The following is a 13789-nucleotide window of genomic DNA, read 5'->3' on the forward strand; positions in this document are numbered from 1 at the left end:
CCAAAAGCACAAGGGAAGCAGCCAGCACATGTTAGAGGAAAAGTTATTTATTCCAATCAGAGATCCTTTTATGTAAACACCTCATGTAGTCACATCTGAAAAGACAGTGATTTCTGGGAAAAGGGGAAGATGGAGGGAGATAACAGCGGCTTTGCGTCACTAACATTTTGTATTATGTACAACAACTGGTTAAGTCACACAGACCTGACAATCACAAGAACAATTCCATAAATATCAAGCCCACGGCACTGGTAGTTTCGCACGTAGTCGTTAAGACACTCATATGACCTTCACTCTTGTGTCCTCCAGCAGAAGACTTCACTTCCGGGGTGTCATGGAGGAGCGCAGGGGGATTACTGCTTCCACCCAGTTGTTTGGCTTGGCCAGCATTTGCTCCCAGATTTCAACCTCCTGATTCACAGAGTCCATCCAGTCCACTTGTTTGCCGTAGCTCTCGCCTGCGGCAGAAAAGAATCCATCGATAGATCATGAGGAAGACTTTATTTGTTCGAAAGGGAAACTATGGGGTGTGAAAACCAGAGGGGTTTTGAACACACAGGACACACAGCTAGAGAATCATGTGGAGCAATTTGCAGAAAAAAGGGGATCAAAAGTATCAGATTGCACCTTCAATCATCCTCACCTCACTATCGATCCACAGCCACAACAAGGGATGCCCACACAGAAAAGACGCTTACCTGTTCCTGCGCTGAGTCGCAGCCCGCCGAGGAACTGATTGGAGAGTTTGTGGTGCTCCCACACGGTCAGCTCACAGCAGGCCTCTCGCACCTCGCCCGCCCGGAAGCCGTCAAACACCATGGCGTGGTTGTACACGGGGCTCAGAGACTTCTTCACCACTCTCGTCTTCTGACGACTCTTCTTACTTGTGTCCGGTAACATGTAACTGAAAGAGGAGGAAGGACCAGAAGTGTACCACATCAGGCTTGGTCAGCCAAAAAGGAAATCTACTGTGTCTGTTTGGAGTCCGATTCATTGAATTGTATTTGTATTTGTTCTACTTTTGAAATGTATGATTCATTTGAGTATTTTTCAATATAGAAAACATAGGTACATAGTCCTCATACATGTGAAATGAAAAGAATACAGGTATTTATTTTGCAGTGAGGTTCTACACCTTTACACTGAATTTTGTTTTTCCAGATTTCGGAAGCATTTCGGCAAACTTGCATTATGGCAAAATCACTAAAACCAGAAAACTGTTTGACCTTGAAAAGCCAATAAAAGAACCCACCCAAAGAGTTTAGAGGTGGTTCTACATCAACAACTACATATAGCATCACATATGCCAACACTAAAGAGTTTCTAAAAGAGTCACTAAAGAGGAAGAATCTCCCTTACCACTTCACAAAGGAGTCCACACTATTTGACTTAAGCTGACAGAGATCTTTAGCTTCTTTCAACCACACATGGACTTCTCCAGTGTTCTGCTTGGAGCCACCTACAATTACATCAGAGAAGTGAAAAGAACATGCATCACATATCAAGGCTGAGGTAGCAAGTGATCCAAATAGATGGGATTGAAATCACGGGAGAGCACCTGTTGACACTGCAGGTGTATATTTCAGTGCGACAAACAACGTTCCTCGATAGTCCTGAGATTCCTGCCCCTCACCACCCTTCATGTAAAAAAAGACAAAGGAAATGACAAAAAAAAAGTTACAGATTGATATAATTTATAGGAAATTATTTACTTAGTGTGACATTCAAGGCCTGAATACTGAACTATAACCTCAAAAGGACTTAATCGCTGTTGTGAGACCATAGCTCCACAGGGCTTGCTCTGTTTACATTGGCCTGTATTTTGTACCAGGTGATGCTCTGTTTACATTGGCCTGTATGTTGTACCAGGTGATGATCTGCTTACCTTGGCCTGTAAATTGTACCAGGTGAGAGCCTCGTGCCCCCAGTCCCACGTCTTCAGGTTAAGCTCCACCTGGCCCAGGAAGACGTTTCTGCCCCTGGAGTCATTGTGCCAGACGGACAGGTGCAACATCTTGTCCATCAGATCTTTCTTCTTAATCTTGTACTGTGAGGAAAAAAAACAAGAAGAGTGAAATAAACACGTTATAATGTCCTGTGCAGAAAAAACAAGCCATGTTACGCTATGACTTATCACACTGTGCCAGTATTGCTGTGTCAACAACAGGTTAAGCAAAAAACAAACGTAGGGACAAAGTAGGTCAACACTATGTACACAAGAACCAACACACAGCTTTCCACCCAATTCAGAGAGCTTTGTGTAAGTACACACCCTGAGTGATTCAACATAAACTGGGCTGTTTGTGTTCTTCTTAATGGAGGTCTTTCTCTTTGTGCGTCGAAACCTATCTGGGAGGAGGTATGTCTTCACATATCTGGCAAGGAGAGGGAAGGAATGCAGAGCTACTGTTAGCGCTCACAAAAACTCTACAATTAGTGAAGTCATATAATCCGAGGTAAACATGAAGAACTGCACAGCACAGCAGTTACCAGAGAGAATTCTACACTGAAACTAGGAAACCATGAACGCTTTCAGGCTACAAGACACCTATCAGAAATAATTCAATAGAAGTACTTTTACTGAAACAATTTCTACAGGTACATACAATAACTACAGTATATTCTACATAACAGTGGATTCTCCTTATACTGGGTATTTTACATTACTGTACATTGAGCTGATGATCCACAAAGCATTTTTTGAGCAATGTTCCTGGGCAATGTTCCTGGATATTATTGTTTGGGCAGGATATTAAGCAAAATATTTTTGCCTAGCTTCTAGATAACTTAAATCATCAATGGGCAAATTTTCATGATCATTAAATCAGAACACATGGAAGCGGTTATATGACTGCCCAGCAACTTTACTCAAAGAGTTGCACCATGTATCATTAGTTTCAGGCCTTGAAGATTGTGGTTGTGCGAAACCTACGGATCAGTGCGTTGTTTGCGTGCACTGCCATAGGCCAGGTCCTGGCATTGTTCCACCATGATGATGAGTTCTTCAGCCGGGCTGTACATCATCGCAAACTCCACCGCCCCTTGCACCAGCACGTTCCCATAATCCCCGGCGTCACTGTAAATGCTCATCAAACTGCCCATACGCTGCAGACAGGCATCAACACAGTTAAGAGTTAAGAGTGTAAATGCTCATCAAACTGCCCATACGCTGCAGACAGGCATCAACACAGTTAAGAGTGTAGTTCCCTAAACTCCTTGACTATGTATGAATTCTTCCCATAGAAATTCTTCTTGAAACATCTATGCCCATCAATATCCTTAGGGACAGTTTCCGATACAGAGATTAAGTCTACTGTAGTCCTGGACTAAAAGAGAATTTCAATTGAGATTTCCATTGGGAAAAAAAGCTTTTAGTCCACAACAACTAGGGCTAATCCGTGCATGAAACATCACTAATAAACACTGTAAACGGGAGCTCTTTGGTGTGCAGATAGTGTTCATTAGTGACCAGCTCGCACACCTGCCCATTCACAGTGTTCATTAGTGACCAGCTCGCACACCCGCCCATTCACAGTGTTCATTAGTGACCAGCTCGCACACCGCCCATTCACAGTGTTCATTTGATTGCCCATTCACAGTGTTCATTAGTGACCAGCTCGCACACCTGCCCATTCACAGTGTTCATTAGTGACCAGCTCGCACACCTGCCCATTCACAGTGTTCATTAGTGACCAGCTCGCACACCTGCCCATTCACAATGTTTATTAGTGACCAGTATAGGACACCTGCCCATTCACAGTGTTCATTAGTGACCTGTATAGGACACCTGCCCATTCACAGTGTTCATTAGTGACCAGCTCGCACACCCGCCCATTCACAGTGTTCATTAGTGACCAGCTCGCACACCTGCCCATTCACAGTGTTCATTAGTGACCAGCTCGCACACCTGCCCATTCAGTGTTCATTAGTGACCAGCTTACACCTGCCCATTCACAATGTTTATTAGTGACCAGTATAGGACACCTGCCCATTCACAGTGTTCATTAGTGACCTGTATAGGACACCTGCCTATTCACAGTGTTCATTAGTGACCAGCTCGCACACCCGCCCATTCACAGTGTTCATTAGTGACCAGTATAGGACATGTGTGGGAAACTGGCTCTTGAATTTCCGCTTGCAACTTGTGTCTCAGGTCCGCGTGTCTCATTGCAACTTGTGTCTCAGGTCCGCGTGTCTCATTGCAACTTGTGTCTCAGGTCCGCGTGTCTCATTGCAACTTGTGTCTCAGGTCCGCGTGTCTCATTGCAACTTGTGTCTCAGGTCCGCGTGTCTCATTGCAACTTGTGTCTCAGGTCCGCGTGTCTCATTGCACATCATGTAAAAAGATGCTGAACCAGTGGAGGGCAAATGTTAAGTTTGCACGTACCCCTGCAGATAATGCATTCGACAGGTGACTCTTACCCCTGCAGATAATGCATTGGACAGGTGACTCTTACCCCTGCAGATAATGCATTCGACAGGTGACTCTTCCTGCCTGAGAGCTCGGAACCGTAGCTGGACACTGAACTCTGGTCATCGCCTGAGTCGAGCCCCTCATCCTGAAACACGTCACACAAAACACAAAGAACGTGTGCAGTGCAGGAACCAAACGTATAACACATGACATGGCTAAGAGTGTGCAGACCACAGAGCATGCTAAACAAATACATGCTACATATTTACACTAAACACAGAACCATAACAATAGTGTATGCCATGAGGCAAACTACAAGCAGGTGCAGGCAACATGCAACATTGCAGAACATGCAATATTTAGAACACATACTGTAGCTCATGCAAAATATATGGTATAGAAGGTACGTAGCATATAACACATACACTGAACAAATGACATGGATCATTCACAATGTCAGTAAATGCAAACGTACTTTACCTATAAAACACATGAAATACCTAGAAAATACATTCATATGAGTTCTCCTTACATGGAAGATGTGTGTGAAAGGGTACACCAAATTAATAAAATTGTCCATTTGTAAATCAGAAACGTACTTTATAGAACCATGTATGTAAGTTATTTGAGAGATCTTAAGCAAAAGACACACAAACCTCCCATTCAGCATTGGATGCGATAATCCCTTTGGTTGCTTCAGACTGTGATCCTCCCTCTAAAAACAGAAATATTATATCCTGTCTATATCTGATACTCCATACATAGATATGTGTGTACACTTCAGAAATGACTGCACTATTACTTTCTAGACACTTGCAAATGTAGTGTTGAAATGAGTGTGTTGTACCGTTGTAGGCACATAAAAAAATGACTGTATCCTACAAAAACAAGTGCACACTACTGTTTTTGGCACAGAAACCCTAATGCAATAGCCCCTTAAAGTGACTCAGCATTAAAAGGATTGGTTTAGGCCCAAAGACCAGGCTGAATCAGGGAAGCCTTGACACTTCTGCAGCACAAATGAAGACACTTAGTGTGCACAGAGCCCCCTGGAGTTCCCTTCCTTCAGAGGGTGCATTGTGCGAAACTTGGCCTTTCAGATCACAGTGTTTACAGACTGTGTTTAAAAAGCAGAGTGTTGCAAGGCAAGCATTCAAATCCAGCTCAAGGCCCTTCCACAAGCACGGCATTAATCAAAGCAGCTCTCTACGGATCACTCTCTCCCGTTCCCTATTTAGGAAGTCTTGGGAGAGAAAATCGGACAGGGCGGATGACAAACGATATCGGCTTTAAAAGGGTGTGTCAATGCCAAGTAGGGTGGTGTTGCTGCTAGAATGTCACAGCTTCTGGCCATGAAACGCACGAGAAACTTAACACTCCCACACAACACACAAGTGGGGACAGATGGCTGGGCCCTGAACTGTATGTAATTTATGTCAACCATCAGAAAAAATATTTACTCTAGAGAAACACAAGAAATCTTCATGTACAGTAAGTAAGACACAAACATAATCTATAAAGGTCATGATCCATGGGACAACTTTTTGAGCAATGTTTCTAGGCAACCACATAACCAGTTCCACGTATTCTAATAAGATGACCATGAAAATATGCCTATACTGATGACTAACTAACTAACTGTTCTCTAAAATAAATTTACCTAAGATCAATGGGAATGTGCCAGAACCACAACACATAAAACCACAATGGCTTACTGTGAAATTATTTAGATTCTTGTTAAAAATTAGTACAAATAGTGCAAATACAAATATGTATACATACCTTTAATTCCACTAGCCTGCTCAGAGGGCATGACGACTATGGCCGGTATTTTGTAATTTCCATTTCCCAGTTGTACAGTTGGGTCGGGCGGGTCTTCGGGCCTAAGAGGACGTACATCAACACTTGAGGATACATGTTCAGGGGTCACGCTTCTCTCCTCAGACACACGCACACCACCGACAGCAGCAAACGCAAAGGGGTTTCCCTGCAGCACTTCAAAGGGCGAGCCTGCAGACTCGACCCGCTCAGGCAGATCAGCATCCCTCTTGCGCATCTCCTGCCTGCCATCTCCACTAAGCGTCTCATTGAGAATCACAGACTCAGTGGATTCACTGCCACTGAGCTCTACAACATCACCAACATCCCCATCTGTGTCCCATGGAGCACCAGTTGACACCGTCTCTTCATCTAAACCAGGGGCCGATGAGGAGGTGCCCAGTGCCATGTCTCGTTGACCTCTTGGGACTTGGGGGACGAGGGCCATGTATCTTCCTGATCGTACCGAGGAGGTTTTGCGGCGCCTCTGATTTCGCCCACGGCCACTTCCTCTACCTCTGAGGATGTGTGTGCGTCCTGTCCGCTGGTCATGTGATCGTCACTAGACTGTAACGGCAGGACTCTGTAAGCCCTCGGGGGCTTCATTCGTGCACTGAGGACACCATTTGCAGGCGTGTTCAACGCCACATCTATCTCCCCTTTGACCGAGCCCGACATCGTTAAAGACGAGGAATGTGTGTCTCCTCCAGGCCTTATCTCAGGGAGAGAGTCATCGAGTTCCATTTGGTCTCTGCCCCACGGGACCTCTGTTTGCGTAGACGGCAATTTCATTTCAGTACCCCTCTCACTTACTCCCAATTCATCTTCTTTGGTACGAACCTCAAAATTGACTTCTCTGATATAGTTGTTTTCAGTCTGCTTAGCATGATGCCCGTCGCCAAATTGTGAGCTGCTTAATTCACTAGATAGCATTTCATCTTCTGCATGAGCAACTGTAAAGGAATGAGCACTCAGTTTTGGAATCTCATATTCCACCTCAGGAGACTTACCAAAATCAACTAATTTGTCCTCTGGCTGTTCACGGCCAGCATACTGAATAGACTCGCAGATGTCCACTGGAGAATCTTGACTCTCTGCTGAGGGAGCTTTATTTAGCTGGGCTGGCTCGAAGGCCTTGTGTTTGATGCCAAGAGCTTTGTTTTCACGAACTGTCTCATCTTCTGTTTCCTTGCTTTTGAACTCTGCTGAATGTGAGGCCATTTTGCCAAATATGTAAGCACTCGCGTGCGAATCTCCTCCTGGACTCTCCTTCTCGCTGCTATCCACATCTCTTACACTGGACAACACCTGTATGTTTTCAAACTCCTCAATGCCTGTGACTTGTGGGGTATGTGTGGCACTTTGTGATGGATAACCGAAGTCCATCCGGGGCTGTTTCTTCAGTGTAATCACCTCTGGCCCCTCCATCTCAAACGCACTTTTCTCAAGAACATCTGCAGACTCACTGCTAGAGCAGGAAGTGACTTCTGAAGATTGGGATCTGAAGGAAGCAGTTTCATAACTTATCACTTCCGTTGGCTCAGTGGTCGAGTTCGAGGAGAGCGAGCTTGTGGTTTCAGGCTCTGAGCGCTCTGCTTTGTCAGAATCAGCGCTTCTCTTTACAAATGTTCTCCGGTGAGGCAACGGCCTCTCGCGTACGTGAGAAATGTTTACGTCATCCGAGACATTCTCCTTGTATTGCAGAAGGACTGGCTCAAAGGGCGTTTGAGGGACCGACTGGGACTCTTCAGAGTCTGATGACGAGCAACTAGTATGGGCCTCCGACCCATCACATCCATCTCGTCTCAAATCAGATTGGGCCACGGTGTTGGGTTCAACAGATATCTTCACCCAGCTGTCTTCCACAGATGCCCCTTTACGTAAAGCGGGGGGGAGGGACACCATCCTGCTCGACTCGGCCGGCGTGACAGCATCCTTCGGGGTGGCGCTAGACTTGAAAGGCATGAAGGCGAAACTCCTGTTCTCGGCAGGAGGTAAATCGTTTACTCCTGGGGAATGATTGTCAGGAGCACTGGCAGCAGCGCTGGCGGGGGTGTGTGCGTCGAGGAAAGGGTTAGAGGATTTTCCAGCAGGCTGCTTTGCCCCTTCATCGTTGTAGCTTGGCGATTTTTGTCGGCCAATTTCAGAGGAGGAAGGCTCTGCAAGACAGGATGGTACTGTCATTTTGATGTTGACAGTCGCTGCCTTCGTCAGAAAGTGAAAGCATATGTCTGCTATTCTATGAATAGCATGTGCATCTATAGACACCCTGACCTGGCATGTGTAACCTTAGATGCAAGTACACATTTAAGCAATGCCTTATCTAATGTTATGGAAATAAATGGTAATATCAATGTCAGGGAACAAAATATGCAAAACGACATGACATAAGAAAAAATAGCTGTAGCAATGAAGTCTCTGTAGACCCACCATCATTCAGATTGAAATCTTCATCAGTGTATTCCCGGTATGTCTAATGGGTCAGTAAAACACTAATTAATTAATTATGGAACTGCGTCTGTTACATAATTGTTGTGCTTTAAATAAAGGAGAGTTGCATTTTAACAAACCTCTTCAGCAAAAGCCGGAAGATGCCTGGAGGTGGATAACTGACTAAAATGAAACACAAATCTGTTTCAAGCACATATTACTCAACAGAAACACCCTGAAAACAAGCATGGCCTTCATGTCTCTGAAAATACAAACCTTATTTTTACTTTATATACTTGTTTACATGTTTACGAAAAGCGTATCATACTTTATGGAGTGGTGGAAAGAATCACTGGACTGTGCTTAGCTATCATTACCGTAATTTCCCAACTATTAGCCGCGGCTTATACATTGATTTTGCTACATTTCTTTAGCTATGAGGTTAAAACACAGGGGCAGTTAATATCAATATGGTTTTGCTTCTTTTAACTTGCATAAAACACTGTTCTGCGGCTTACAATGCGGCCAATACACAGGAAATTACTGTATATAGTACAGTGGTGCATTAGGACAATCATAACTATTACTGTACTTTGAATCTCCCCGGGCTTCTGTTGCAGTGTAAGTCATGAAGGGGTTAATCTTGGGTGCTACAAAATAAAAACAATAGGGTTGAATTATAACGAGAGTCAGGTTATTGAATATATCGCATATATAGGACAAATAAACAAGCAGCATACATCACACAAATGCATACATTCTACAGATCAACTTTAAATTAAATTTCATTCAAATTAATTTCAATACTGTATGTTTCTGTGAAAGTGTCAAATGGGTAACAAATGAACCGGTAACAAATTAAGTGTAGCCTACCACCTGGTGTCCTCTTTCTCCTCATTGAGGACTTTACGACAGCTGTGATGTCGCATGGCTGGCCGTAACGTTTTGTCTTCAGATCCTCGAACCACTCACCCGTCATGACCCTCACCTGCTTTGGGTCTGGAGTGGTGGCCTTCAGCCGCCTAAAACATAAAAGGAATGTATTCATACAGCAGTATGCCCATGGTGGTGACCATAGGCTAATCTTAAACCTCTCCCAAATTGTGTTTTTGGCATCTCTGTAAGTTTACTCCATTTTCAACCATGTCTTGTCTATTAAATCAGAATCACACACACTTACCGTGCTGTTGACTACATCTTAAAGTGCTGTTGCAATTTAATTATTCACTTCAGCACACCGAATGCATTTGTGTTAAGATTAATTCCAGATCACGGAAGCTGAATAAATGAGTTGAACCTTTTTGGCAGCAGATGTTTACAGAGGCATGTAGTGACAAGAGACGATCATGGCAGTGAGTAGCCTAAGCCTAAACTTGCCTTTGGTTTGTGAAACAAGGCATTTGTACCATCATACATACCTTTGGCGTCCGGTGTCAAACTTTCTCAACTCTTCATCTCTCTGCAAAACTTTAAGGATCGCCGCTTCCTCATCAGCGGACAAAAAGCTCAAATCCAGGAGCTCCGGGAATTTAGCGCTCGGCTTCATCGCAGACTGTCGTTGGTTCGTTCCACCTGTAACAAGCACTCGCCACGAAGTTTCCTCGAACCCTCTCGCCACTCAATAGATCTACACCTACTAGATGTCCATTGTCAGCACGGGACACAACACAACACTAGTGTAGAAAACAAAGCCCAAACAAACTTGTCCTCTCTTCGAGTGGGCTGAACAACAGGTTGGTCTTGTTTTTTTGTGTTGGAGGAAGACCGCGTCGTATTTTGATATCCTGATCACCTTACAGTAGCCTAAACAGAGCACGGAGAGGTGTGAGACGCTTCAGTGGCGATAATGTAGGCTACTCTACTCTCACTGAGCTGAAATTGGGTAGGCTAGACTAGAAATTCAAGAACTACAACTCCACGAAGCTTCTACTGTGGTCAAATTTAGAAGGCACTAACCCAGACATTGAAAACATCCTATGCCTAATAATTAAATTGTAAATGATTAACAACCCCATTGCGCCATTGGTAAACGCCCAGTTAAAAAAAAAGTTTAATATTTACTCTCACAAGACCAAACCCATGTTTGTCATTATGTAATCACTGAACAATCTTAATTTGATTTGTAATGTTTTGAATAGTGTGTAGTCTCTTTCTGTCTTCAACTATTTCAAAAGAATGTGTTCGTGGGCAGCAATTGGCACAACTAGCCTAAAGCATGTGGGGACGTGTGTTGGCAAAGTATGCATGGATATGACAGCTGTCCTGGATGATTGGCAGTAGCCTAGCCTATTGAACACGCGGTACGCCCAGGCCAGCCTATACTTATGGGTTTTGTAAGGAGGCGCAATGTAGGCCTACACCCACATCCATAATATACACTGTAAGTGTATGACAACATTTCTGTTCTCTTGACATTGCAATGGTGCTTGCTGGGGGAATTTCACACTGGCTCAAACACGTTTCCGTGTTCTCTATTACACGTTTGCCTCACCCGTAAAATGTAAAAACAACTGGCTGGCAACAGTGCAAAAAAGACTATAGGGTATTAAATTCACATACTCCACCTTCTCCAAATACAATTGTTCAGAGGGTGTGGACATAAGCTCCTGCCTATACTTATTGTGCCATGGGTGTTTAGCCTAATTATCCATACTTAATCAAGTTTGTGTTTGGGGTTATGTTCTTTGTGTGACATCATATTCACCACATACTTTGATGTAACTAGGTCAGGGGTGAGCAGTGCCATTAATATTAATGAATGAACATGATTTTTGTGGATCACATGCAGACAGGGTGTTTTTTGCAAACCTTTTTGTCCAACATATTTTATATGGAATGAATGAGAGTGCATTTAAGGCACAATATGTAAAAAGGAAATGGAGTGGGGTCATTGTTTTTTTTCCCTATGTGGGCTTACAGTAATGTATTTGTTTTCTAAACGTTTAGTGAACTTTGAAGTACAGTGAAACACCAGTAGATGGCATTCTATTCCAATAAAATATTGGGAGCACTGATAAAGAATGCTTGCCTTGCTGTTTTTTCCCCATACAGATCTCAGTGATCACATTCAGATTCAAACTCGATTTTACACGACTTTACAACCATTTCCAATATCATACAATAAATCCACAAATTACAACATATCTAAGTATATTTAGAGTAAATAATTAGGCCTTCATGAAACGGGATAAATGGGCAAAAACAGAAGTGTTTGTAATCATCTCATGAAAAGTCACAGAAATGCCACAGCACTGAACTGACAGACGTGATCTTTCAAAGCCAGCCCAGCTGCTCGGGCTACAGTCCCACCGGAGCAATGACGTCAGTAACCAAGATGCGAGACCATAGAAATGCCATTTCCAGAATCCAGAGCGTTGGGCTTAGTTGTTACCCTGGAGCAGGTCTCTACATTTAGCGGATCTGTTTTTGCTCTATCTGTTCATTCTACGCAACCCGGTGCTTACTGCTGAAGCTGTGATATTTTGGTCAACCCCACATTTAGCGCTTATAGTCGCTGCAGTTGGCATCCAGGAGGACACTCGTCAGGGTTTTCATCCTTGGAAGTAAATTATTTATGATTCACCGGGGAAGCATACTAGAGCATCTTCTGTCTGACATGCAATCGAGCGACCACCGGGCTTGGTAGTGCAAGACGCGGAACGGGGAGTAGCGCGGAAAGAAACACGGCTGTTACATGGGTTGAAACAGCGTTTAAGGGCAGTTTTACCAGCTGGACACTATGCCTGATGACAGAACGTAACCTCGTTCAAAGGCATCTTTAGCTGTCTGTTGTGACAGCACGGTGGATGCGAAGATGGCGACGGGCACGGGCTGGCAGCAGTATAGTCCTGCTTCTAGCAACCCCCCTTCAACCACTGGATTAGGGAATAATCCTGCATCGTCGTCGAATTTGTTTTACGAAACTGCTCTTACCATGGAGTACACGCAAGACCTGCATCTGAAAATGAGCAAAAAGATTGCACAACTGACTAAGGTTAGTAGCTGAAGTCTGCGCCTATCCGAGGATGCTGCTTTGATCGTGCAAGGTGTCGCACCAGTGTTACGCTACCTGTTTTCTTTGATTCTTTATTCAAAGGCTACTTCATACAAAATGAAGGCCATCTCTGTGTACGTTTATATAGGCTATTCTTTTTTACATTTCATTCAGTCATAATGACATCCAAAAACTCGCAGTTTTGCAATGGGCTGTTGACTAGACGCTGTGGGGAAGCTACCCTCTCTGTAATGCTTCTATTAAATACCGACCCCACAACAAGTCCAACTGTACATCAATTGGCGCATACTCTTGTTTACCTACTGGCACCATCAGTTTTTAAACATATAGGGCCTATAACAAAATTGAGACCTTTTATTTGTTTAGTCTGGCTTGAATTCACTTCAATCATTTAGCCTCACGTATCTTCATCGATTTTTAAATGCCTGCGGGGGCCAAATCACTCTATTCCATTAACATAATGTTTTGATACACCCACACGTTTTACATTAGAATATCTATGAGTGCATAGCTGGATGGCACATGTGAAACAGTTTTTTTGTAAATACCAGAACAGAACTGTATGCTGAGATCACGACTTTTGGAGATCACTGTGACAGTTGTGGGTGTCAACCGCTTAATCTGCTTATATAACTGAGATCCAAGTTCATCAATCCGAATCCGCTAATGAGCACATCAGTAAATAAAGTAGGTTAAGTCGCCACTAGGGAATAGAGGCTCTCTCCCTCTCTGTCTTCAAAAACAAAATGTAAGATATGCAAGATGAAGGTTTCCAAGCGCGTAAGCTTCATTTGGCTTGGAGCTTAAAAGTAGAGCGGTTTAGGTGGTCCCTTCAGATTTAAGATTGTCAGACATCTCTTGAGACTTGTATCAGCAGTACCACGGAGATGTCTTACAGTGGTGTTTCACAATTACATATAAGGTTAGTGTACTCTGCCTATTGTTACTTATTATTATGAGTGAGTAAAGAGCGATTTTAAGCCATGCAAACAGTAGCGTGTTGTTTGTTGATGTGCCGCTGTGCTACACAAAATGTGTCCTTTCAGTCACCGACTCTGCCTGTTGATTCCTCTAGGTCATTTATGCACTCAACACCAAAAACGACGAGCACG

The 13789-nt window shown here is 43.7% G+C and overlaps 2 protein-coding genes across 13 annotated transcripts in view; one reads left to right on the top strand and one right to left on the bottom strand.

Moving 5' to 3' along the window:
• Positions 1-31: 31 nt before the first annotated feature.
• si:ch211-266g18.6 (synaptotagmin-like protein 2) lies at positions 32-10635 on the bottom strand. 9 transcript variants are annotated; one of them, XM_048257948.1, is made up of 13 exons: positions 10081-10634; positions 9539-9684; positions 9255-9312; positions 6197-6297; positions 5071-5129; positions 4458-4559; positions 2933-3105; positions 2273-2375; positions 1886-2047; positions 1559-1637; positions 1360-1459; positions 699-904; positions 32-458 (listed from the first exon to the last, which is right to left on the bottom strand). In XM_048257948.1, the coding sequence occupies exons 1-13, from the start codon at positions 10206-10208 to the stop codon at positions 319-321; spliced, it is 1557 nt and encodes a 518-aa protein (XP_048113905.1). In that variant the 5' UTR covers positions 10209-10634; the 3' UTR covers positions 32-318. The 9 variants fall into 9 exon arrangements, 8 of the variants coding, with proteins under 8 accessions (XP_048113905.1, XP_048113898.1, XP_048113913.1 ...); XM_048257941.1 differs by having other exon boundaries at positions 9536-9684; XM_048257956.1 differs by lacking the exons at positions 9539-9684; positions 10081-10634 and adding an exon at positions 8803-8845 and having other exon boundaries at positions 9255-9267.
• A 1356-nt stretch (positions 10636-11991) lies between these two features.
• Positions 11992-13789, top strand: part of fam184aa (family with sequence similarity 184 member Aa) — a 39541-nt gene continuing 37743 nt past the window's right edge. For all 4 annotated transcript variants that reach the window (XM_048240288.1, XM_048240296.1, XM_048240304.1 and 1 more), the window contains exons 1-2: positions 11992-12656; positions 13753-13789. The exon at positions 13753-13789 is cut by the window's right edge and continues 818 nt beyond it. In XM_048240288.1, the coding sequence (XP_048096245.1) occupies positions 12477-12656; positions 13753-13789 (217 nt within the window). In that variant the 5' untranslated portion in view covers positions 11992-12476. The remainder of the gene's footprint in view (positions 12657-13752) is intronic.

This window comes from Alosa alosa, chromosome 1 (assembly GCF_017589495.1).
Source record: "Alosa alosa isolate M-15738 ecotype Scorff River chromosome 1, AALO_Geno_1.1, whole genome shotgun sequence".
Classification (NCBI taxonomy): domain Eukaryota; kingdom Metazoa; phylum Chordata; class Actinopteri; order Clupeiformes; family Clupeidae; genus Alosa; species Alosa alosa.

What these genes read in the sequence shown, in the direction of transcription:
- si:ch211-266g18.6 (XM_048257903.1), bottom strand. Translation starts at nt 10,208, where the DNA reads ATGAAGCCGAGCGCTAAATTCCCGGAGCTCCTGGATTTGAGCTTTTTG. An exon ending in GAAGCCCGGGGAGATTCAAA is followed by an intron (nt 8,846 to 9,254) that starts GTACAGTAATAG and finishes GTTTCATTTTAG; the next exon opens with TCAGTTATCCACCTCCAGGC. An exon ending in AGATTTCAATCTGAATGATG is followed by an intron (nt 8,392 to 8,662) that starts GTGGGTCTACAG and finishes CCTGTCTTGCAG; the next exon opens with AGCCTTCCTCCTCTGAAATT.